Here is a 24,693-nt window from a genome sequence, read left to right as displayed (position 1 = left end):
TTTGGCTTTTGCATTTCACACTTGAGTATGTTATTGATTTTTCTAATTTCTGATAAGGCTGATTCAAAATCTTCCCCCATGAGACCTCCAGGACCTTTGGCTTCATACTGGCTGCTCAGCTTCCTGCAGTAGCCGCAGGGCGAGCAGCTTTCCAAAGTCAAGGCTGGCAGACACATCCACCCTGCCCTTGGCCACGGATGCACCCCTATCTCAGACGGCCAAACATACAAACCATGGGTCACACCAGCTGGAGGGGCAAGGACCGTGCTCTGTGTGTGAAGAAGGCAGGTGTCACACGTTTAGACATGTGCAATCTGATGTGTCACACATGTAGACATGCCCCCCACCCACCCCCAGTTCTTTCTGCATTAGTCTAGAGCATGCTGATTTCATAGCACTGGACTGTATTCAGAATCGCGACCTCACCTGTACTTGTCCAGAAATGTTCCACCACCCCACCCGCTGCTGCTAGGAGGCACTTCCTACCACACAGCTTCAGTAGAGCTGCTGCCCAGCTCCAGCACCCTCGCTGGCTCCCCAGTGCCCCCAGAATTAGGAAGTAACTTCTAGAGCCTTACCAAAATTTGCTCTCGGTAAACACATCTTCCACTAGCTCACCTATTCTTCTTGAGCTCGGAGCCTCTTCTGTGAGCCCACTCATTGAAATCCTCTTCATCTTTCAGGCCCATTCAAATATCATCTTTTACATTAACCCTTTGTGGATCTCTGCAGGTTCCTGCAGAGCTTGGAGAGTTCACTGTTTCCTCATGGATCTGTCCTTGCTTGGCCATGGACAGTTGACTCTGGGTCCTGGTCTCACCCACCCCTTGCCGCCCCCCATGCAGTGGGAGGTCCCAGAGCATAGTGTTCAGTAGCCTGGGGTCTGCCCACAGCTGGAGGCACTCTTGGGGAGGTGTGCCCTGGACCTGGAGCCGTGCTTCGGCTACCTCCACGCCACAGGTCATCTCTGGGGAGCAGTGGCCCATGGAAGGAGCAGCAGGTATTGGGTGGTGCCTCCCAAGAACAAAAATGGAAAATGAGGCAGAGACAGCTTCATTTTAAGTGATTTGACCTCACATTGCTCAAGCAGCCTCTCAGTTTTGAGGTTGCCCCCCAGAATGTTCTAGAGCTCAGGAAGGATTCTTTTCCCTCAGAGCAGTGTTTTTCCAAAGTGTGTGAATTCCCTAGAACTGCCAAATATTGATGGATACTATGTGTCCAAAGGGGCCCATCACAAAATATTTGAGGAATGTTCCATGAATGGGCTAAACAATTTAACGGATTTTTTTGGTGCAGGCCTTCTCAGGGCCTTGAACACACTCATAATGCACATGACAGGGCCCCAAGGAGGGAGTACCAAAGTGGCTTTGCCCAAGTTTATTTCACTGTAGGGGTTGGGGAGGGCGTGGGAGGGACATCCTGAGAGTCTGGTGTTTTCTCAGGAACTCACTCCAGGAAGTGCTGTCTTCAGCCCTGGGCGGCAGGCACCCCTCTGACCACAAGCTCTTCATCAGAGGAGACAGGTTTAGTGGCAGGAATAGAACCTAACTTCCCGGACTGTGCTTTGCCTCAGAAGACAGGCATCTGCGTAGCAGCGTGGGAACCGAACGTGCTGAGGCTCTGGAGCAGGGGGTGTGATCCTCCCGGAGCTGCCGTTTTAAATGTGTGTTTAGCCGTCACGGTTTGACGGGTTTAAGTACCTGAGTTCCAAGTGCATCATTAAAGCTTCTGCACAGTTACCTTCGTTAGACATAACGAAGACGTATGTCATAACGTTAGAGCCACAGCAGCCGTCCTGATCTCGGAACCTCTCTGTTTTGCAGTTCCTTCCACAAAGGGCGCCTTCCGTCAGCCCGGCCTGCATGACCCCGCACGGCACTGTCCTCCACCAGACCCTGGATTTTGATGAGTTTGTGCCTCCACTGCCCCCTCCGCCCTATTATCCCCCGGAGTACACCTGCACGCCCACCACTGAGGCCCACAGGTGGGTCTTCCCTGGGGACACCTCCCTGAGCTATGCTGGGGCCCAAGGATGGGAGGCCCATTGGGGGAGGGGAGGTGCTCCTTGTCAGGGAAGGTGAGCAGAGGGGGAGGCGAATGAAGGCCTGTTGGATCAGACAGCAGAGCCCGGGGAGGTGGCAGGGCTCAGAGCCCCGTGCGTTTCCGCTGGCCTCACTGCAGGGCATCAGAGAAGAAACCCAGCCAGGCAGGAGCAGCCCTGTCCCACTCTTCACAAAACACAATACTGCCGTCGGTTTGTGGTCATTTAATAGAACATGTCACATTTAGTTAAAGATTGAATCAGCTGTATGATGGTTTTAATTGTCATGGAAAAGGCCATAGAGTTTATTGAAAGTGTCAGTTTCCAGCAAAAAACAAAAGTGAGGACTGCCTAATGAATGAGGCTTTTATTTCACAAACACGAGAATTCCAGGCGGGGAATCGGTCTGATCGCTTTGAGGGAAACGGGAAGGGTCTGGGCTCCTTACCCAAGGAGTGATGTTCCGCGGTTCTGCCTTTCCAGGGGCCTCCACCTGGACTTTGCTTCCTCCCCATTCGGCACTTTGTACCGCGTCACCATCAACAGCCCCGGCCTGCTCTACCCCGCCGAGCTCCCGCCGCCCTACGAGGCCGTGGTGGGCCCGACCCCCACCAGCCAGGTGAGGCCCGACCCCGACAGGCCAGTTCCCCGTTCCCGGTCCTGCTGCCTGCGCTGGCATCTCCCTCAGCCTTTCAGCAAACCTGTGGGATGCTGGTCGTCTTAGCCAGGTCATGGGGGAGCAGAGGCAGCAGGTGCAGCGAGCAGATCCTGCAGAGATGGCAGCCAGGCGGGGATTCCAACCCTATGTCTGTGCTGCCTTTCCTTGCCTCCCCTCAGATGTGCTGGGGACACAGTGCAGAAAGAGTGGGCCCAGGCTCTGACCCGTGGGCAGAGGCCCCCCGGGGTGGGGTTGGGCCATGGTCTGAGTATGCAGGGGTCTCTGGGCTGTTTCAGCTACAGGCCACTGTCAAAGTCATCCGGACACCTGAGAGAGCTCGTCTGGATTCCTGGTCTTGTCAGAGGCCTGGCGGCTACAGCCAGGGAGGTGCCTGATCCCAGCGGGCAGGCATTCGGGATGTGTGGCCTCAGTTTCCTCATCTGTGAAATGGGGTCAGAATAGTACCAAGCACATCGGATGGAACAGGATGTTTGTAATGGACAGGACTGGGTACATGGCAGGGTCTGACTCAGCAAAAGCCGTGTGCCCTTTCTTGGTATTATTATCCTAGCCCTCATCATTGTCATTGCTGAATATCAAGGGGCACCAGCCAGGGCAGAGAGATGTGAGCACCGGGAAAGGCCATATGGTGCCCAAGTGCAGACGGAGTGGTAGGGCCATGCGGGAGTCCCCCAGGGCACCATAGGGATTGGGGCGTGGTGGGCAGTCACAGCCATCAAGGGAGCAGGGGCACCAGGACAGGGCTACAGCCACTCCTGGGCCCTGCGCATCAGTCAGAGGAGACACAGACAGACCCGGAGCATCGGGGGCATGCTGTGATGTCTCAGCAGCCACGGAGCTGCCCTGACACGTGTCCCCACCGGGAGCCCCTCGCCTGGAGGTGGTGCAGGCCCCAACCTCGCACTTTCGCCCTGTGAGAAGGTGCCCGTGGTGAGCTGGCCAGGCGGCAGGGCCCATCCGTTCCCGCCACCCCCTGAGTATCAGCCCTGGGGTCCCCTGTGCTGGGCTCAGCGTCCAGGGGATGCGACCAGAGACAGTGCCGTCCACAAGGCGATCAAGTCCTGCAGGCCAGTGGCCGTGTGATGGGAAGGGCCGAGGCTCGACAGACTCTCCTCGGGGTCCTGGGGAGGGACTTTTCAGCAGCCCCTAGCCCCGGCCAGCCACCCAGCCCACCCTGGCCCAGGCAGAGGCTCCTGACACCCCGGGGCCTCCCTCCAGGCCTGCTCCCACCGAGAGGTCCCGAGGCTCTCCAGGCCCCCACGGCAAAGGGACTTGGCTGGGACTCCTGGCTGTTTTCCTGTCCACGGGAGAAACAGAAGCATGGGGCTGTGAGGAAGGAGGCAGTGGTGTGACCATGACTGTCATCTCTAGACTTATAATAACTGAAATTCTCTGGAGTTTTTCCCTTTAAAGCGGAGCAAAGCATTCTGCCTTCCTGGAGTGGGTTTATTTTTCTCTTCATGATAAAAACAGTTCAAATCAGTATTGTCAAGGGAAGCTGCTTGTTGTGGTAACAGTCAGAGCCCTGAGTGGAGCCCTGGGTGCTGCAGGGCCCTGGGCAGGGATGCTGGTCCCTGCGTGTGTCCGGGGACCCTGGGAGATGAAGCCTCGGCTTGTGGGCGGCAGGACGCAGGTCAGGGAGGAGAGGCAGGGATGCTGCTGGGGAGGGAGCAGCTCCTGCAGAGGCTCTGAGGGAGGGGTGAGCATGAGGTGGGGGGCCGACCCACCCGCTGGGCCTCACTGGGTGCCAGGGTCATCAGAACATCCAAGCAAGTGTCCACGGCTGCTAGGATCTGAGGTCGGGACCTTAGAGAGATCATGGTTCGCTGCAAAGATGGTCATGGAAGCCCTGGAGACCCAGACAGGTTGAGGCCCTAGGAGAGGGCATGGGGTGGGGTCCCGGAAAGCCTGGACTCAGAAACCAGTGGTCAGGGAGGAAGGCATGGGCCAAATGCTGCCCGGAGGCTGTGAAGGACTGAGCCCTGTCCACCTGGCTCACCTTTTGAGAGGCTGCCAGTGACTTTGTTAGGAGCAGCTGCTGGGGATGGGTGGGGCGGGGCGGGGGGGGGGGCATGGTAGGATCAGATGGCATCAGGGAGCGGAGGGGATGGGATGTGAGGAGGGGAAGCAAGGGTGTGGACCACTGTTTCTAGCCTCCAGTGGGCATCCCGACTCCCTGGAGGGCTTGTCAATCAAATGCAGATGGCCGGGCACACCTCCAGAGCTCCGGAGTTCAGGGTCAGGGGGCTGCTGAGAATCTGCATGGCTACCAAAGTCCCCACTGTGGCTGCTCCAAGGACACCTTTGGGGCCTGGAGTAAATCGCTCTGGCAAGATGCTCGATGAAGAGGCTGGATAGGAGGTAGTTAGAGGGGGTGGGTGGGAATAGAGTGGGAGGGGTTACCATGGGGATATGCCAGGGCTGGAGGGCGGAGCCGGCTCCCCAGGGCCAGGGGAGAGAGGTCCCTGGAAGGCAGGAGGGGACTGAACCAGGTGCAGACGGGCAGCTCGCCCTGTAACCAGCAGGGACACCGAGCAGGGTGGCCAGGGGCCTGGAAACCCCAGGAAGCCCACAAGGCTGTGTGACTCTCCTCGGCCACCTTGGGGGCGAGAGGAGCCCTGCCGCCTCCCCCTCTGCACTGCGACCCTGCCTTTTGCCCTCACAGAGCTGCAGGCTCCAGCCTGCCTCTCCTTCGTCCCTGTGAGCTGTTACTCTATGTCCAGAAGAGAGGAACCGTGCATGATTCACGGGTCTGTGTGCACCACCCTGTGGAGAGTGGCGGAGCTGGAGCCGGCGAGAACCCCCGTGATGCTCCCAGCCTCGCCGGACCTCCAAGGACCCGGCGTGCTGAGAAGCCGCCTCTGGTTTGGGTGTGACATCTGATGCACTCCCAACACTTGCACCTAGTGTTTATCACTATTTTACTCTTTTTTTCTGAAGAATAGACTATATCAGAGGATGATAATACTGGTTCTAAGACCCACGTGACCTCATTTTCCAAAAGAATGGGGAATTCTCTAAATGGAGATTTCTTTCAAAAGATTTTGGGGAGGAACTTTTGAAGGGCAAAGGCCTGTCTCACATTAGCTTGCGTTGGCTCAGAAACCACCAGCTTACAAGCCCCTGCGTGAATGTTATCCCCGGGAGGACGTGGCCCCCGCCCTTTTCTGGGCTGCCCACCTGGCTGGTAGCACTTGTGATAAATGGGCCGCCACAGGCACACACACACACACACACACACACACACACCCCGCCCCCAGCACCGAGGAGGCAGCTGCACCTCGCTGGCTGATTCTCTCTGACCCCGTGGAGTCCAGGATCCCATCCCGCCCACGGAGAGGAGGCTGCACCTGCCAGCTCTCCCTCCCCCAGTCCCCCGACGGGACAGCCACGAGCAGCCATCTTACAGCAGGACCCCCGCTCCCTGGGCCAGGAGGAGGTAATTACCCCCTTGTTAGGACAAACACATATGAATGGCCTATTTGCACTTGTTTGGACGCCCACCCCCTTGGAAAGCAAGCAGAGGCTGTGCAGGTTTGTGCGCGGCAGAGACCGCTCATCTGGACAGATTTTTCATTTGGGAAGAAAAGCCCCCCCTTGAGCCAGCACGTTCGTTTTGACCTGCGTGTTTCAGCCACATTCAGGTTCCGTTCTGACTTGGGTTGCGATGCGTTCTCTTTCCTGTGGCCTGAGATTGTGGCTTTGGGACCAGATTGGAGGGAGGGAGTTTCTTTCTACAGCAGGGAAGTGGCTGAGAATTTGCCTAGTTGATGCCCCTGTGTGAATGACAGCGTGTGTTCTGGGGGCCCCGTGAGACTGTGCGCCAGTCCACGGGCTATAGGATCGGGAGACCAATGGGATTCGCTTCCTTGTAGCCACAGGACAGGGACAAATGGGCTTCTCTGGGGCTTCAGAGCAAGGGCCAGCTGGGCCACCTTGCGTGGGACCGGGCGTGTGAACCAAGGAGGCTCATGGGGGCTTGAAGGGCAGGAAGGGGGTTCACAGAAACCATTTGGGTGCAGATTCCATGACCTGGGATGCCACACTATAGAGCTGCCTTTGAACAGTTGGGCGTTTGGGGTCGACGTGGCCCAGCAGTGCTTTAGGAATTTCGGTGGCAACATGGCAGGTGGGACGAGAAGTGGTGAGAAAGGCAATGGACGTGACAGAGGTGTGTCCAACCCCAAGTCCTCGAAGTTATTATTTATATTTTCGAATGAAATGACCTTTACATTTGAAAGTCTGTAAGTGAAGTAGCTTCGAAGATTGCCTTGGGACACGAGCCGAAAACCTTAATGCACCTTTTCCGTGATGGCTGATAACTGCCCCCAAGAACAGCTTTTTGTAAACCTGGGACATAGCCAGCTGACCTCACCCAGGAGTGGGAAACTCATTACAGAAATAGGGCAGAATGTCCATATAGGACGTCTTAGCCCCCAAGTTCCTAGGAGAAAGGGAGATGAGGGGAACTTGGCTTATTTGCCTAAATGCCGATTGAGTTTTCAGTTACGATAAGTGGTCAAAATAGTGCATCTGGGAATAAATAAATGCAGGTGTTGGCGCGTCCACGTTACGTTATACATGAGGCTTCTCCTTTCACAGCCCTGCGGGAGCTGTGTTATGAACCTTTATTGCTAAACTCGGATTTCAACTTCAATTCTATGCCGCAAATCTATCTCTTCCACTGCCTTTGTGTTTCATGGACAATGCCCTGTGAAGTGAGCAGGCTTGCTGCGGCAAGGTGGCCTTGGACATCAGGGGAGGCCACATTCTAATTCAGGGCTTGACACCCTGCTCGCCGGAGGTGATCAGTTTCCTGCTCCCAGGAGCTGTCTCCTCTTGAAACCAAATTTGACCGGGAGCCAGAGGGAAGCCAGCGATGCTTCTGCAAAATATGACACGAATCCAATTTCCTCCTGACCTTGTCTCACTGTGTGTTTTATTTCTCTTGTTTTATGTATATTTCTTTATTACCAGAAGCATTTTTTTCAGGCCTGAAGTTGCCACCCACCCCTACAAAAAAGAAAAAAAGAGTCCAATTGAGGGTTAGGTACAGGAAGAGAGGTATGAAAGGAAACGAACCTCCGGGGCATAGTCCCTTTTTTTTGATTTGGCAGGAGATTCTTGACAGAGATTTTCCACACAGGTCATTGGTGTGGGGTGGTGTGAATTCTCCCATCCTTTCCCCTCCCTGGCAGAGAGGGACAGTATTACATACACATGGGATCCAAGGGACCATTTGAGCAGCTCTCTGGGTCTCTGGTTGGGGGCAGCCAGCAGCCCAGCACCTGCTGCAATGCCAGCCCGCTTGACAGAGGAGAGGTGGGCGCCATCAGCTACCCGATTGAAGGGGCAGGAGTCCAGGGAGGCAGAAATATAATTACTGAGCTGGAACCGGACCAGGCCGCAGGGGCCCGCCTCACCTTCCCTGGTCTCCCCCAGCTCATTATTGGCAAGCAGTTCTGAAATACCACAAGGGTCCAGAAATCGTGTTTTGAGATGGCACAGGGGCACGTGCATACAGGGTTCATCGCCTTCAGGCGCACGGCCTGGGAGGGGCCGCTGTGCCCTAAAGCAGCAATGGGACAGAGGCGCTCGCGTGGGGCAGATCCAAGCCCGGCAAGCGGGGAGCAGATGTGCCCCATCCCTGACAGCAGAGGAGGCTGGTCTCTCCCCTCACATTCCCGAGGCCTTTCTTCTCATTCAAGAAGAAAGCTGCAAAAGTGTGATGATGGTCCAACCCCATTCGAGCTTCACAGCCAGCCTCCACCAGGAAGGGATGGCATCTGACTGGGCTCGGGGCCCCGCATTCTACCCGGCGTGGGCCCCATGTGCGGCTGGGACCCCGGCAGAGCTTAGGCAGGGAGGGCGGCCTTGGGAGCAGCCTCTTGGTCCCACGTGCGGAAAGCAGAAGGGAGGGCAGGGCACATGCAGCTCTGGGGCGTCCAGAGCTCGTTCAATGCCCACTTGTGTCCAAACTGCCGGCCCAAAGCATTGGGGTGCCATGAGTGTTGGTGTCGTGGGCTTACTCTTCAGGGAAGAGAGGAGGGGGTGGGAAGTGAGGGCAGGGGCTGTCCCACCTCCTCTGGTGACAGGGGGACCCTGTGTGGCCTCCGCCAGCCCCAAATGGTGCCCGTAAGCGGAAGGTGAGTGGGCTCAGGGTGGGCCCTCAGGGGCACACGGTTCTCATTGCAGAAGGTCGGAGGAAGGGGCTTTGGCCTTGGCAATGGCGTCTTCACCCTCCCACCCCCCGCCCCACACATTTAGGGGAGAAGATTGCAACCTGAGCACCTGTCTCTAGAAGACAAGCTCTAGGGTCAGCCTGCCTTTCTGGAGGCTGCTGTGATGTGCCCCACAGACAGCAGAGTACCTACGCGCGGCCTCCTCTTTCTTCCCGTAGATTCCAAGTGGGGACCTGCAAGTGACCGAGCCCGGCTCCGGGGACCCAGATGCCACCGCGGGCTTCAGCACACAAGGTAATCGTACCCTTTTCAGTCTTTGAAACACTAAGTTGGTAGTTTTCCAGGCTGTGTCTCCTCCCTTTTCCTTCTCTTCCTCTGTAAGGGGGGGAATTTGCTGCAGCCTCTCCTGCTAAGTACATGAAAGGTTCCACTTGTCCTCCTTCCCTGCCCCCAGTGGTCAGAGCTGGGAGGCCTCATGCTTTCCCTGGGGGGCTTTGTCCGCCTCCCCCAGCGCCCTTTCTCTCTCACTCGAGGAGTATGGATTTGAAGAAGAGTGCGATGCAGTCTGCGATGGACCCTTTCCAGAGCAAAATCATACCAGGCTGGGCTGGGCCAGGGGGGATCCAGAGCTGGGGGCTCCCTGCCCACTGGCTGCGGAGGGGGAGGCTGGAGGGCAGGGGCCTGAGGTTGTGTCCTGGAGGGCGTGGCAGGAAAAGTGTGAGAAGTCAGATCCCAAATATGGGGTGGGAGTCACAGGACAAACCTCGGGGTGGGGAAGGTGGTCCGAGGTGACAGGCAAGCAGACAACCTTGGCAGCAGGGAGAACAGATGGGTGGGGTGGGGGTGGGGGCGTCCCTGGGGAGCTTTCGTCTTGAGGTCCCCAGCAGGCTCGTGTGGGTGCATTTATATGGAGACCAAAGTCAGCCCACCTTGGGAGATGACTAAGCGTCCCAGAAAGGACCGTGACTGTGGTGGCCCTCTGTGCTGCTGCCATCCCCACTTCAAGTAACGTCTAAGAGAAATAAGGAGGGGCCGTCCTTGATGAGGCCACCTCTGAGCGGCAGGGCCCCCGGGTCGCTACAGTTGAATGTGGAAGTGACCTTGCCCTTCCCTTGGTGACTCCAAGCAGCCGTCAGGAGCTTGTCTAAGAGGTGGCATCCAGTGACCACCTCTCCAGAGGCTACTCCAGGGCGCAGCGCCTTCTAAAGCTTGGGGGGAGGGCCTGCAGCCGGGTCCCCCATTCCAGCCACGTGATTCCCACAAACCACCAGTTCTCCAAGAAAGCATGGTTAGAAAGGCCAAGCAGCATGGCGGCTCCAGGGCCCGTTTCTATCTGTGGCCTCGGGGCAGGTGGAGATGGACAGGGTGTCTGGGATGCCCCTCTGGAGGCGTTCAGCAGGGCTGGGCCCTCCTCACTGCCTCACGACCCTGGGCAGCTAGCTGGGCTCCACCGAGAGATTCAGAGGGGCCAGCCCTGAGGGTAGGCAGGAACACACAAGAAGTTCTGGCAGGGGGCTTGCAGGCCAAGCAGGTAGTAACGGAATTTCTGTGTGGGGTGAGGTTGAGGTCAAGGTCATTCTTTTTGCCAGTATACGTCCAGTTGTTCCAGGCTGTTTCTTGCTTTTGTGCCTTTGTCAAAAATCAATCAAGCATAGTTGCATGGGTCTGCTTCTGGGTCCCTGTTCTGTTCTGTCCCATTGATCTGTGTCAGCCCCTCTGCCAATTCCACCCTGTCTTCATGGTTGTCGCTCTGTAATAAGCCTCAGTATCAGGTAAGGGATGCCTCCCACTTCATTCTTCTTTGTCAAGGTTGCAGCTACTGTAGGGCCTGTGCCTTTCCATATCCATTTTTGAATCAGCTCACCTGTATCTACAAAATACCTTGCTGGAACCTTTTTTTTTTTTTAAGATCATTTTTTTCAATTTTTTTAATACATCTTTATTGGAGTATAATTGCTTCACAATGCTGTGTTAGTTTCTGTTGTACAACAAAGTGAATCAGCCATATGCATACACATGTCCCCATATCCCCTCCCTTTTGAGCCTCCTTCCCACCCTCCCTATCCCACCCCTCTAGGTGGTCGCAAAGCACCAAGCTGATCTCCCTGTGCTGTGCTGCTTCCCACTAGCTAACTATTTTACATTTGGTGGTGTCTATATGTTGCTGATGCTTCTCTCACTTTGTCCCAGCTTCCCCCTCCCCGCTCTGTGACCTCAAGTCCATCCTCTATGTCTGCGTCTTTATTCCTGCCCTGCCTCTAGGTTCATCAGTACCATTTTTTTTCAGACTCCATATATATGTGTTAGCATACAGTATTTGTTTTCCTCTTTCTGACTTACTTCACTCTGTATCACGGACTGCAGGTCCATCCACCTCACTACAAATAACTCAATTTTGTTTCTTTTTATGGCTGAGTAATATTCCATTGTATATAGGTGCCACATCTTCTTTATCCATTCATCCGATGATGGACACTTAGGTTGCTTCCATGTCCTGGCTATTGTAAATAGAGCTGCAATGAACATTGTGGTACATGTCTCTTTATGAATTATGGTTTCCTCAGGGTATATATATGCCCAGTAGTGGAATTGCTGGATCATGTGGTAGTTCTATTTTTAGTTTTTTAAGGAACCTCCATACTGTTCTCCATAGTGGCTGTATCAATTTACATTCCCACCAACAGTGCAGGAGGGTTCCCTTTTCACCACACCCTCTCCAGCATTTGTTGTTTGTAGATTTTTTGATGATGGCCATTCTGACCAGTGTGAGGTGATACCTCATTGTAGTTTTGATTTGCATTTCTCTAATAATTAGTGATGTTGAGCATCTTTTCATGTGCCTCTTGGCCACCTGTATGTCTTCTTTGGAGAAGTGTCTATTTAGGTCTTCTGCCCATTTTTTAATTGGGTTGTTTGTTTTTTTGATATTGAGCTCCATGAGCTGTTTGTATATTTTGGAGATTAATCCTTTGTCTGTTGTTTCATTTGCAAATATTTTCTCCCATTCTGTGGGTTGTCTTTTCGTCTTGTTTATGGTCTCCTTCGCTGTGCAAAAGCTTTTAAGTTTAATTACATCCTGTTTGTTTATTTTTGTTTTTGTTTTCATTACTCCAGGAGGTGGGTCAAAAAGGATCTTGCTGGAATTTATGTCAAAGAGTGTTCTGCCTACGTTTTCCTCTAGGTTTATAGTATCTGATTTTACATTTAGGTCTTTAATCCATTTTGAGTTTATTTTTGTGTATGGTGTTAGGGAGTGTTCTAATTTCATTCTTTTACATGTAGCTGTCCAGTTTTCCCAGCACCACTTATTGAAGAGGCTGTCTTTTCTCCATTATATGTTCTTGCCCCCTTTGTTGTAAATTAGGTGACCATATGTGCGTGGGTTTATCTCTGGGCTTTCTCTCCTGTACCATTGATCTATATTTCTATTTTTGTGCCAGTACTATACTGTCTTTTTTTTTTGTTTTTTTGTTTTTTTGCAGTATGCGGGCCTCTCACTGTTGTGGCCTCTCCTGCTGCGGAGCACAGGCTCTGGACGCACAGGCTCAGTGGCCACAGCTCATGGGCCCAGCCGCTCCGCGGCATGTGGGATCTTCCCGGACCAGGGCACGAACCCGTGTCCCCTGCATCGGCAGGTGGACTCTCAACCACTGCGCCACCAGGGAAGCCCTATACTGTCTTGATTATTGTAGTTTGTAGTATAGTTTGAAGTTGGGGAGCCTGATTCTTCCAGCTCCATTTTTGTTTCTCAAGATTGCTTTGGCTATTCCAGGTCTTTTGTGTTTCCATACAAATTGTAAAGTTTTTTGTTCCAGTTCTGTGAAGAATGCCATTGGTAGTTTGATAGGGATTGCATTGCTTTGGGTAGTATAGTCATTTTCACAATATTGAATTTTCCAATCCAAGAACAGGGTATATTTCTCCATCTGTTTATGTCATCTTTGATTTCTCTCATCAGTGTTTTATAGTTTTCTAAGTACAAGTCTTTCACCTCCTTAGGTAGGTTTATTCCTAGGTATTTTATTCTTTTTTTTGCAGTGGTAAATGGGATTGTTTCCTTCAATTCTCTTTCTGATTTTTCGTTGTTCGTGTATAGGAATACCAGAGATTTCTGTGCATTAATTTTGTATCCTGCAACCTTGCCAAATTCATTGATTAGTTCTAATAGTTTTGCAGTGGCATCTTTAGGATTTTCTATGTATAGTATCATGTCATCTGTAAACAGTGACAGTTTTACTTCTTCTTTTCCAATTTGTATCCCTTTTATTTCTTTTTCTTCTCTAATTGCCATGGCTAGGACTTCCAAAACTATGTTGAATAAGAGTGGTGAGAGTGGACATCCTTGTCTTGTTCCTGATCTTAGTGGAAATGCTTTTAGTTTTTCATCATTGAGTATGATGTTTGCTGTGGATTTGTCATATATGGCCTTTATTATGTTGAGGTAGGTTCCCTCTATGCCCATTTTCTGGAGATAAATGGGTGTTGAATTTTGTCAAAAGCTTTTTCTGCATCTATTGAGATGATCATATGGTTTTTATTCCTTAATTTGTTAATACGGTGTATCATATTGATTGATTTGCGTATATTGAAGAATCCCTGCATTCCTGGCATAAACCCCACTTGATCATGGTGAATAATCCTTTTAATGTGCTGTTGGATTCTGTTTGCTAGTATTTTGTTGAGGATTTTTGCATCTATGTTCATCAGTGATATTGGTCTATAATTTTCTTTTTTTGTGATATCTTTTTCTCTTTTGGTATCAGGGTGATGGTGGCTTCGTAGAACAAATTTGGGAGTGTTCCTCCCTCTGCAATTGTTTGGAAGAGTTTAAAAAGGATGGGTGTTAGCTCTTCTCTAAATGTTTGCTAGAATTCACCTGTGAAGCCATCTGGTCCTGGGCTTTTGTTTGTTGGAAGATTTTTAATTACAGTTTCAACTTCATTACTAGTGAGAGGTGTGTTTATATTTTCTAATTCTTCCTGGTTCAGTCTTGGAAAATTGTATCTTTCCAAGAATTTGTCCATTTCTTCCAGGTTGTCCATTTTATTGGCATATAGTTGTTTGTAGTAGTCTCTTATAATCCTTTGTATTTCTGCGGTGTCTGTTGTAACTTCTCCTTTTTCATTTGTAATTTTATTGATTTGAGTCTTCTCCCTTTTTTTCTTGTTGAGTCTGGCTAATGGTTTGTCAATTTTGTTTATCTTCTCAAAGAACCAGCTTTTAGTTTTATTGATCTTTGCTATTGTTTTATTTGTTTCTATTTCATTTATTTCTGCTCTGATCTTTATGATTTCTTTCTTTCTACTGACTTTGGGTTTTCTTTGTTCTTCTTTCTCTAGCTGCTTTAGGTGTAGGGTTAGATTGTTTATTTAAGATTTTTCTTGTTTCTTGAGGTGAGATTGAATTGCTATAAACTTCCCTCTTAGAATTGCTTTTGCTGCGTCCCATAGGTTTTGGGTCATTGTGTTTTTGTTGTCATTTGTTTCTATGTATTTTTTAAATTTCTTCAGGGATCTCTTGGTTACTTAGTAGCACACTGTTTAGACTCCATGTATTTGTGTTTCATTTTTTTAATTTATTTTTTTATCATTGTTTTGGCCATATGGCAGGTGGGATATTAGTTCCCTGATCAGGGATCGAACCCATGGCCCCCACGTTGGAAACATGGAGTCTTAACCACTGGACTGCCAGGGAAGTCTCCCTTGCTGCGATCTTGACGGGCATTAAACCTGTACAGCTATTTGGATAGAATCACCATCTTTCTTTTTTTATTGAAGTAGAGTTGAGTTACAATGCCATGTGGATTGCTGCTGTACAGCAAAGTGACTCAGTTATACATATATATCCTTTTCCATTATGTTTTATCACAGGATATTGACTGTAGTTCCCTGTGCTATACAGTAGGTCCTTGTTGTTTATCCATCCTATATGTACTAGTTTGCATCTGCTAATCCCAAACTCCCAGTCCATCCCTCTCCCTTCCCCCTCCCCCTTGGCAACCACAAATCTGTCCTCTATGTCTGTGAGTCTGTTTCTGTTTCATAGATAAGTTCATTTGTGCCATATTTTAGCGAATCGCCATCTTTCTAAAGCTGAGTCTTCCAAGGCGTGAACACAGTCTGTCTCCATGGTTTTCGAGCTTTGGTTTCACGGTATCATTTTCAGCATACAGATCCTGGGCAGCTTTCCTTAGTGTGTGTGTTTCGTGTTTCATTTTTCTCTGGAGCAGCTGTTGATGGCACTGGGTTTACACCTTTGGTTTCTGCGTGTTCATCGTCAGTACGTGGGACTGACTCTGAATCAACGGGAGGGGATTCACTCATGTATTCCCCTTGAATCCTGCAGCCTAGATGAGTGCACTTATTAGCTCTAGAATTTTTTTGTTTGTTTTTTTGGAGATTCTGTTATTGTTTTTTTAAACAATATTGTTTTGCTATTTGTTAAAATAACAAAATAGTGATGAGGACATGGGGGCCCTAACTGGTGGCTTGTAAGTCAGCCCACTGCTTTGGCAAAGCGTTTGGGATGCAGAGCCATGAAAATATTTATGCCATTAGATGTGCTCATACTTCTAGAATCACCCCCGGAGAGTAATGCAGAAAAAGGAAAAGTAAGCATGCAGATAAGTTGTTGCCTTTTCCATAACAGTAAAAACTGAGGGGGACAATGAAGTCCATTAATAAGAGTTCAGGAAAATGTGTTACACAAGCTGAATATATCACTACACATTATTAGGAAAAATGTTTTCGATCCGTTAGGTGAAACCCTGGAGGTCCACCACGATTATGACTTCTATAAAAATGTAGGCACATGACACAACCCTGGAGGGGAGGGTGTGCAGAAATGAGAGTGACCAGCCTTGGGCCATAAGCTTTTCCTGTAATGCTGTCCTAATTTTATAAGTTTTCTATTAATTACTTACATTCAGAGCTAGGTCACATTTGTCACTCATGACTCTTTGCATTTTCTTGAGGAACTCAACCACTGGATTTTCACTGACATTAAGAAACTTGGGGGACTTCCCTGGTGGAGCAGTGGTTAAGAATCCACCTGCCAATGCAGGGTACATGGGTTCAAGCCCTGGTCCGGGAAGATCCCACATGCCACGGAGCAACTAAGCCCGTGTGCCACAACTACTGAGCCTGTGCTCTAGAGTCCACGAGCCACAACAACTGAGCCCACGCACCACAATTACTGAAGCCCATGCACCTAGAGCCGGTGGTCTGCAACAAGAGAAGCCACCAATGAGAAGCCCATGCACCGCAGTGAAGAGTAGCCCCCACTCTCCGTAACTAGAGAAAGCCCACACACAGCAATGAAGACCCAATGCAGCCACAAAAAAAAATTAAATTAAAAAAAAAGAAACGGGATCAAGGGTGTGTACATATATCCAGTCTCATCAAGTTATATACAGTAAATAGGCACAGGTGTTTTGCATATCAGTTATACCTCAGTAAAGCTGTGGAAGAGAGAGAGGGAATTGGAATCAAAAAGAATGTGAAGGAATGAATATTATTCAAAAGACTTTTAATATACTTGCTGGGTGATTTTTGAAAAGACTTTGAGAGTGTTAGTAATGACAATGTCTAGGTTTGAAGTTTTCTAAGGAGACAGGAAAGTATATTTTCTTTTCTACATTTATACATTTGGTCTTGAGCACTTGACCAATTACTTCCTTGGGATAAATTCCAGTGAGGGAAATTGCTGAGTCCAGGGGAATGTGTATTTTAGACTTGGATGTATTGACTACACTGTGTCCTGGAAGGGTTTTATGATGAGTTTATGTTCCCACCAAGGGTGTTTGTGACACCCCAAGACATTGTCACTCCTGGGGACCTTTACCATCCTTGTAGGTGAACTTGACACACACATAGGATTGAGTTTCTGCACCTTTTTACATATCTATCATCAACTTGTAGGTCTGTTTTGGGTCCATTTATTTCTGTTGCAGTGGGGGTTTTTTTGTTTTTGTTTTGTTTTTGTTTATAAGAAAACTATTTGTTAAATAGAGAAGTGAGAAAAGGTGTAAGAGTGACTCTTTCTATTTATGGCAGGTTTGCTTCCCCAGTTCAGGCTTTGCTTCTTGAAGCCTGTTAATGAGGCCTTTGCCGTACACAAGTTTACCATGTTTTTGTCAGATTTATCAAGCTTTTCCTTTATGGTTTCTATCATGTTTACAAAGTCTTTCACCCCCTCAAGGCAGTAGATTTATTCTCCCATATTTTCTTCTACTCTTATGGTATCTTAAAGAAGAAAAGGATTAATCGTCCTGAATAATAATAATTTTTTTTTTTTTTTTTTTTTTTTGCATGTGAGATGTGAGGTCTGTCTCATCTTTGTTGTTCCAGGTGGACTCATGGGACTGATGGTCTCAAAGCATCTCTCAGGAGGGCAGCGGCAGACAGTGGGGGATAGGGGGGCGCCGAACACGTGTGCTCCGGAATGGGTCCGCTTTCCGCCAGCTCCCACTCGGTGGCCTGCCACCTTCTTCCCCGCCCTCACTCAGCAGAGTTTCCTCGGCTGTGGGCTGGGGGTGACTGGGTGGGCCCTGGGCACAGGACTTGTGCACAGATGTGGGGCTTGCAGGGCCCCTGGGAGCAGAGAAGTTCCCCCAGGACCCACAGGAAGGGGAGGAAGGAACAGATCTCAAAGCCTCCCCCACTGTAAGAGTTCAGGTTGCTGTGGTTCTTAGCATATGTTCCCCACGCGGGCCACTCGCCTTGAACGTCTACTTCAGTGGGGGGAGGGGTGCAGTGAGGAGCCTTAGGGAGGGGCGCCCTGGGGTGGTCTGGTGATGGGAGAGAAGAGGGTAGAGGGCAGCGCTCCTCAAGCCCTGATGTGTATACAGGTCCACTGGGGACCCTGTTTAGACAGATTCTGGTCCAGCCTCCACCCCAGGGGCCACCTGCGGAGAAGCAAGGGGTAAAGCCCAGCGTAAGCAGCATGACATGACCGGTCCAGAGCAGCGGTTCTCACACTCGGGGCATCAGAATCCCCTGGGGCTTGTTCAAACCCCAATGGCCGGGCCCACCCTCGGAGCCGGGCAGGGCTGGACCGGGGATGTGCATTGAACATGTGACCCCCACCTTCCTGTACTTCAGACCCCCCAGGGGATGCCCTGGGTGGGAGACGCGGCTGGTTTCTGACTTGGAGTCTCTCGTGGAGACCCATACCCCTCCTGGAATGATTCTTGGGGGATCGTCTGGTCCCCCCATCCTTTCTACACAGAGCACTGTCAGCCTGGGCAGGACTTCCACGCCCGCAAGATGACAGGGTTTGTCCAGGGTTGGAGTTTGGAGGGTGGGCTGCCCCCACCCCCTGGGAGGACCCTGGGTGGCGGACGGGCGTGTGGGCGGCGCTGTCCCGCGTGGGGGCGGCTTGGTAGTTGCCCAGCACCAGCGCTAACGCCGTATCCTTTGCCTTGCAGCGCCGGCCGACAGCTCCAGCCTGCTGGCCCCCGAGGGCACTGCCATGCCGGGCCTGAGCCGCCCACCCTCCGACGGCCCCACGGGCGCCCTGCTGCCCGCCACACAACCGCGCCGCACATCCCCTGAGGGCCCCCCCCAGGACATGCGGTCGCGGCCAGGTCCCAGGCGCGTGGCCCGCTCTGCCAGCGACCCCACCTCGTGGGGCCCCTCCAGGGCCGCAGGTACAGCTGGCCCAGCCCCGTGTCCCCAGGGCGTGCCTGGCTCTGCCCGGACACTGCCGGCCTCGGTGCCCCCTGGGAGTGGAGTCCAGCCCTGGGCCCTGCCTCAGGGCCACACGGGGAATGTGGTCTCGATGTCCAGAGCCTGTAAGGGGGGAGGACAGTCTGGGGCCCCTGCTGTGCTCCCACCAGGCTTGCTGCTCTGGCCAGGAAGGCGGGAGGGAGGAGGAAGCGTTTGGGGTGATGACAGCCCTCCAGGAGGTCTGCCAGCCCCGACATTAGCCTGTGGGTTGCACACCAGCTCTGGGGCACGAGAAGGTCCTAGGGTCAGGCAGGGCCCACAGTCTGTATCTGTCTGTCAGCCGGGGTGACTCTCCCCCCAGGACCAGTCTGGGTAACACACCTGTGGGAAGTGCCAGTGTCTGCTGAGCGGTCTGGTGGGACCCAGCGCCACGCAAGGTGTGGCTGCATCTCAGTGACAGCGCTGTGGAGGTGGGTGTCCGCCAGCCGATGCCGCCCAGGGCAGACACGGGTGTGTTCTCGACAGCACTTCACGGGCGCCCTGGGCCGCACTCAGCGTGTGGCCCGGAGCTGCGTCAGAGTAGCCCACATGAAGTCAGCATGGCCAGTGCCCTCCCAGGCCGGGGGACCTGGCACCGGAGTCCTGTGCCCGGCAGCCCAGGAATCTGCACTTCAACCAGCCCCCCCAAGGGGTCTTGTACGTCCTGAAGTAGGAGGACCCCCATCTCCTCCCGGCTTGCTATTTTTGAGCGGGAGGATGGCGGGGTCTGTGCCAGTAAAGGCCGGTGAGCCCTTGGCCACAATGCCATCGCCGTGGGGACTTGTCCACATAGCACAAGTGAAGGAACCTGGAGGCCAGTGGTGCCTGGACTGGTCAGGGTCTTGTCCAGCTGGACCTCAAGGAGACTAGATCCCGTCCCGCCCCAGAACCGTGTCCCTGTGAGGAGCCAGCAACGCTCAAAGGCAGTTGCCCGGAGGTGTCCTGCTGGGAAGTGCTGGGCTTTGCTTCTGCAGCTCTTCGGTCCGCCTCCCTCTCCCTGCCCTCCTGCACCCACCTGCCAACTCACAGAGACGCCTCCGCCAGAACCTTCTCCTGGAGATGCCCCTCAGCTGGTGTACTCCTGGTTCAGGTGTCTCTCGCCCCGTTAGGGCCAACACTCCCCGAACGGGGCTCCCTGATGACTGCACACCCCCCCCACCCAGTGAAGTTCATGCTCCGCAAACCCTGACAGGTTAGGGATGGACCTGCAGAGCAGCGGTGGCTTGATCACAAGTCGTCACCCCTGCATCCTACTCACCGCCCTGTCGCCTCAGCCTCCTCTCGGCTGCGTGGCAGTTACTGTTGTGCACATGTCTCCTGGGGGCCCGGACCCCCAGATGCAGAGGGGGATTGGGATGAGGGACGCTAGGTTTGTCAGTGGCACCGGCCTGCTACCCTGTGCCCGGGGCCACGCGGAGGAAGTGACAGGCCCTGGGGACGCCACCTGCCCCGGGGGGGAGCCACCTGGGCGCCGGCTGGCTTAAATTCAGGAGTTATCTTCCGCTGCTCTTGCATCTGAAATCCATTTCTTATCCTCAGGAGGGTTACTGCGGTGTTACCGGGAACTCCTTTTCCCCGGCTGTGTGTTAACGGAATTCTCTTTCTGGTTAAGGTGATGTCTCGTCACACACCCCATCCTGCAGCCAGGATCTTGAAGCAGGACTGTCCCAGGCTGCACGGGCAACCGGTGAGACGCTCTTTTTCTGAAACCCTTCGATAACCACAGTGTGGGGGGCAGGGGTGACCAGAGGTCCTCGGCTGCCTTGTGTCTAAACACAGCGCCTCCCAGGGTCACCCAGGCACGCGATGCCCCGAATCTCTGGGCTTTGGAAGATGGGCCTGCCCTGCCCCCCCTGCTCTCTTGGCAGATGTATTCGAGGCTACAGATAATTTAACACCACGCGGCTGCTTGTGTCACTGTATTTGAGATTCTCTTTGGAGGGGAGACGGGCCCCCGTGTGAATCTTATACAGTTTCACATGCTTAATTGCCAGGCTTGCTTGCTGCCACCAGAAATACCCCAGACCACCCAGAACGTGTTTCCTTGTGTGACTTGAAACGTAGGTTGAGCAACCGGGTCTTAATCTGGTGCTTGGTGAGTTGCTCACAGCTGACCGCCCGGAGCTTCTTTCTCTGGAGGGTCATCTGGAGTGGCTGGGGCCTGCTGGTAGCTGGTTCCGTTTCCCTGCCCTTGGCCTGGGGAGCATTGAGCACAAGGCCCTGGGCTTCGGGCGACTCTGCTGCCTCGTGAGAGGTGGCTGCTGTCTCTGCCCTTGACGTGAGGAGGGCGCTCTCATTGCCCCTCTGCCACCCCCAGCTCTGCTCTTAAGGCAGACGTGTCTCCAAATGCCACCCAACCCACAAGGGCGAAGGTCACTGAGCTGGGGAAGGCTGAGAAGGGGCAGCCCCCCTGCGAGCTCGGGAATTCCAGCAGAGAGGCACACAGAATGGAGACCCCTGCCCCGCCCTGCACTTCTCTCGCTGGCCGGCTTCGAATCTTGCCCTCCCATCTCCAGCCTTCGGCTCCAGGAGGCTGCGGCCCCTCTAGGTTACTGCAGGCTGAACTCAGGGCTGCGAGGGGCCAGGCCATGCCAGGGGACATGCGAAGCGAGGGCCAGCTGGGGAACACAGGAATCCCAGCGGAAAGCTTGTCCCGAGCATCCCTGTGTTTGCTTTTCAGAGAAGTTAGTGGACGGCTGCCTTCTGTTTTGTGTCGGGTGTTTTCAGATTGTGCATTTTCCCTTGGTTTTCAGCTTCCTTGTCTCACTCTGTCATGGTTGCCTGTGCCTGTCGGCCCCAGCTTTCACCCCCCAGGGAACCAGATGCCTGGAAAACGGACCAGCGGTTAAAGCCAGAGGCCTTACAGACAGTCTCCAAAGAGCGGCCGCACTCCTTAGTGGACAGCAAGGCCTACGCGGACGCCAGGGTTTTGGTGGCTAAGTTCTTGGAACACTCGAGCTGCTCCCTTCCCGTGGAGGTGAGGCACGTGGTGGGCTCCGCTGGCTCGGCCATCCCCTCCGAGGAGTGCCACATGGAGGAGGCCGTCCTCAGCGCCCGTGTCCTGGACCAGCTGTGAAGGCGCCTCCGTCTGGATGTGGACGTGGACAGACCTGGTGCCAGAGTCCCTGCCAGGGACGCCGGGCCTGTGGGGAGAGGCTGCTTCCCCGGGGGGATCAAGCGGCGGAGGCCCTTCCCTCCTCCAGGGGGACCCCATCGGCTGTTTTCTGGGGGCTGACGCTTCCTACCTGTCCCAGTGATACAGTGGATGACTCTCGTGTCCAGCGTGGATTCTCCCCTGCTGTCAGGCAGGTAGCACCTTGAACTAGCCACGTGACAGCGATCCAGTGGCAGGGGACACGCATGTAGCTAAAGAAACTGAAGTATCTTCACACTCGGGGCCATTCCTGCACCCCAGTCCCCACCCCCCCCCAATTTAGTTTAGTGTTTAAAGGGGTAGAGGAGTCCATCAGGCAATGAGCCCATTTCCCCTTGCGGTTTGAATCAATGATCAACCCTTTCTTAGAGGCTGATTTTTAAGAAAATAAGTCATTCTAGCCCAGATGGCAGCGGGGGTCCAGCCTTATGCCCGCAGGGCGACAGGGCCACCCTGTGAACAAACATACAATGAGGGACTCCCCAGGGGGGCCCGGCCACCCTGTGGCAAGGGGCTTTGAGGGACCCGCACCCCCCCCCTCACCTTGTCTCCTGGGCAACCCCTCCCTGCCTCTCCCTGCCCCGGGGCATTTTCCCAGCTTCCTCTCTGGCTGTCTCTCCACTGTCTCTTTAGCCAGCTCAGCACAGAGCACTTTGAGTAGTTATTTGCCCCGTAACAATAAGCCCCCATGGCGAGCCCCCGGGGTTCTCCCACATCTGCCCTCGCCAGACTGGCCTCAAGGGGTCTCTGATGACCCAGAGCAGCCCTTTCCCCAGCCGGGCGGCAGCCGCCACATCTGCTTTGGAAGATGCCACCTGTCGACCGCTCCTTTCCGTGAACCACCCCCACCTCGAGCTGGGTGCGCAGAAGCCTCCTCGGCCACGGCAGCTTGGGTGCCCTGGACCTTCTTGGCCCCCTGGGCCGCCCTGTTCTGGTGACCTCAGCAGCAGCTGCTTCCCAGCCAGGGTCGTGAAGCGGCGCTGTCCTCAAGGACTTTCTGCAGCCACGGGGATACCCGTGCCATCCTGGAGTGTGGCTGGCGGCTCCTGCGTGGGACAAGGCAGCCGGAGACCACAGTTCTCAACCAAGAGCCCATGGCCCAACACAGGGAGTGCCGGGGGCGGGCTGGGAAGGTGCCCAGCACTGCCGGGTGTCCATCAGCCCAGGGCTGTGCCACCGCCCCCCCCACCCCTGTAGCCAGTGTGCTGCGGTGTGTGGGGGGAGCAGGGACGGGGCTCGCGAGGGTGTTTCCAGCCCAGACACCCCGAGGAGCCCGCGGTGCCAGTCAGCTGCCAACGCTTTGCTTCCTAATGTTATCATTGGTCACTGCCGTCCAGAGGTGAGAGCTGGACCAATATACAAATCAGGCCTTGTGATGATAGCCGGAACTTATCCGCTCGAGACATCACAGAGGAGAATTTATGAGCACTTTATCCAGACTATAAAACGGGAAATCTCTACTCTAATTTTTCTCAACTGAGGGCTTTTGAAGTCCCCAAAAGTAAATCTCTCTGCAGGTAAAGTAAATTGATGGTTTTTCCAAGGGGCCTCCCCTAAGCCTCCCAGCAAAGCATGGATGGCCCCAGCGCCCTGGCCTCTGCATCAAGGCGTCTCTGGGGTGGCAGCCAGAGCTTAGCAGGCTGCAGGGGTCTCACCTGGGTGGGGGGCTCACGTCAGGTTTGGGGGCTCACACGGCAGGGCCCTGGGCCAAGCCTGCAGGTCTCAGACAGGCTGCCTCTCGAGTGAGGCCAGCCCTTGCGTCCACCCCCCACCTCACGGGCATCAGAATTGTTACCCTGCAGCGGGCTGGGTGACCTCCAGGAGGCCTGGCCTGCTGCTCTGTGTCTTTTGCTTCCCCTCCCTGCAGGGCGCCACGTCTCCTGCCTCCAAGCACCTGCCACAGCCTGTGCCTCCACCTGGGTGCAGGTAGGTGCTCTGGCCTGAAGCCCACCGGCCGGCCGTTCTCAAGTGCTCGGCCCTCACACGTGTTCTCACGGCATCTCTTGCGGGTGAGTACGCTGTACCCAGTTCTACAGCGCTGGGCTGGCACCTTCTGAGGGCCCAGGCACCTGGCTCCCAGGAAAGGTCCCGGGAAGAGAGAGGTGCCTGGCAACGGGCCGGGGTTTGACTCCCCAGCCCGGGTACCTTCAACCCCACTCTGCTCGACGGCACCTGGGAACCAGCAGCCCCGGCATCGAGCGCCCTGAGCCCCAGGCTGTGTCGGCTCATAGCCAAGGGGAAAGGCAGTGACCCCCCGTCACTGGTGCGTCCTCGTCCGCTCGGCCCTGGTCTCCCCGCTCTCGTTAACACGTCAGCAGGCAGGCCCCCACGGGCTGCGCTGGAAGCCAAGGCCCAGGATGCCCCCTGCACAGGGCCCAGGGCCTGTGCTCTCCTGGACCTCCCCCACCAAAAAGAGGGCCAGCACAGGGCCAGTGCCTGTCTGGCACTGCCATTAGACCCCCACCCAGGGACCACAAGGATGCTGGGCTGGAGGAACTCCAGACCCCTACTCTATGGCAAACAGGGGGGGCGCTTACCCTTCACAAGCACTTAAGGGCTTCTTCAGCTGGTGACAATGATACAAAATGCGTGTAACAAACCGCATAAAAGAAAGCTTATTTCGAATGGATGTTTTCTCCCCCGTGGCTGTACTGATCCACAGATGCTGCTGTTAAGGCAGAATTTATAGGAAATTGTTTTCAAGCCTGTTTGTACAACTGGCAGGCTGTATTTATTTAATGTACCTCAAGGTGTTTTCATAATGATCAGTGTTTTAATAAAAACTATTTCTGGCCTCTGTGTCTCTGAGGTCTGATCGGGACAGATGCCGAGAGCCGTGTGTACTGCTGGTGACCAGGTGCCAAGCGAGGGCTCAGGCCGGACGACCGACCACGGAGCACGACCCACCCCGGCACCTGACTGTGTTTCCT

At 53.7% G+C, this 24,693-nt stretch overlaps 1 protein-coding gene across 2 annotated transcripts in view; it reads left to right on the top strand.

The window, feature by feature from the left end:
* ENTREP2 (endosomal transmembrane epsin interactor 2) overlaps positions 1–21,685 on the top strand; it is a 359,231-nt gene extending 337,546 nt beyond the window's left edge. For both annotated transcript variants that reach the window (XM_065872553.1, XM_065872552.1), the window contains 6 exons: positions 1,824–1,984; positions 2,525–2,660; positions 9,121–9,196; positions 18,330–18,551; positions 20,222–20,296; positions 21,363–21,685. In XM_065872553.1, the coding sequence (XP_065728625.1) occupies positions 1,824–1,984; positions 2,525–2,660; positions 9,121–9,196; positions 18,330–18,551; positions 20,222–20,296; positions 21,363–21,685 (993 nt within the window). The remainder of the gene's footprint in view (positions 1–1,823; positions 1,985–2,524; positions 2,661–9,120; positions 9,197–18,329; positions 18,552–20,221; positions 20,297–21,362) is intronic.
* The last annotated feature ends 3,008 nt before the right edge of the window (positions 21,686–24,693 follow it).

The sequence above is a fragment of the Phocoena phocoena genome, chromosome 2 (assembly GCF_963924675.1).
Source record: "Phocoena phocoena chromosome 2, mPhoPho1.1, whole genome shotgun sequence".
Lineage (NCBI taxonomy): Eukaryota > Metazoa > Chordata > Mammalia > Artiodactyla > Phocoenidae > Phocoena > Phocoena phocoena.
Note: the sequence above shows the minus strand (reverse complement) of the source record. Positions and strands in the feature narration are given on the sequence as shown.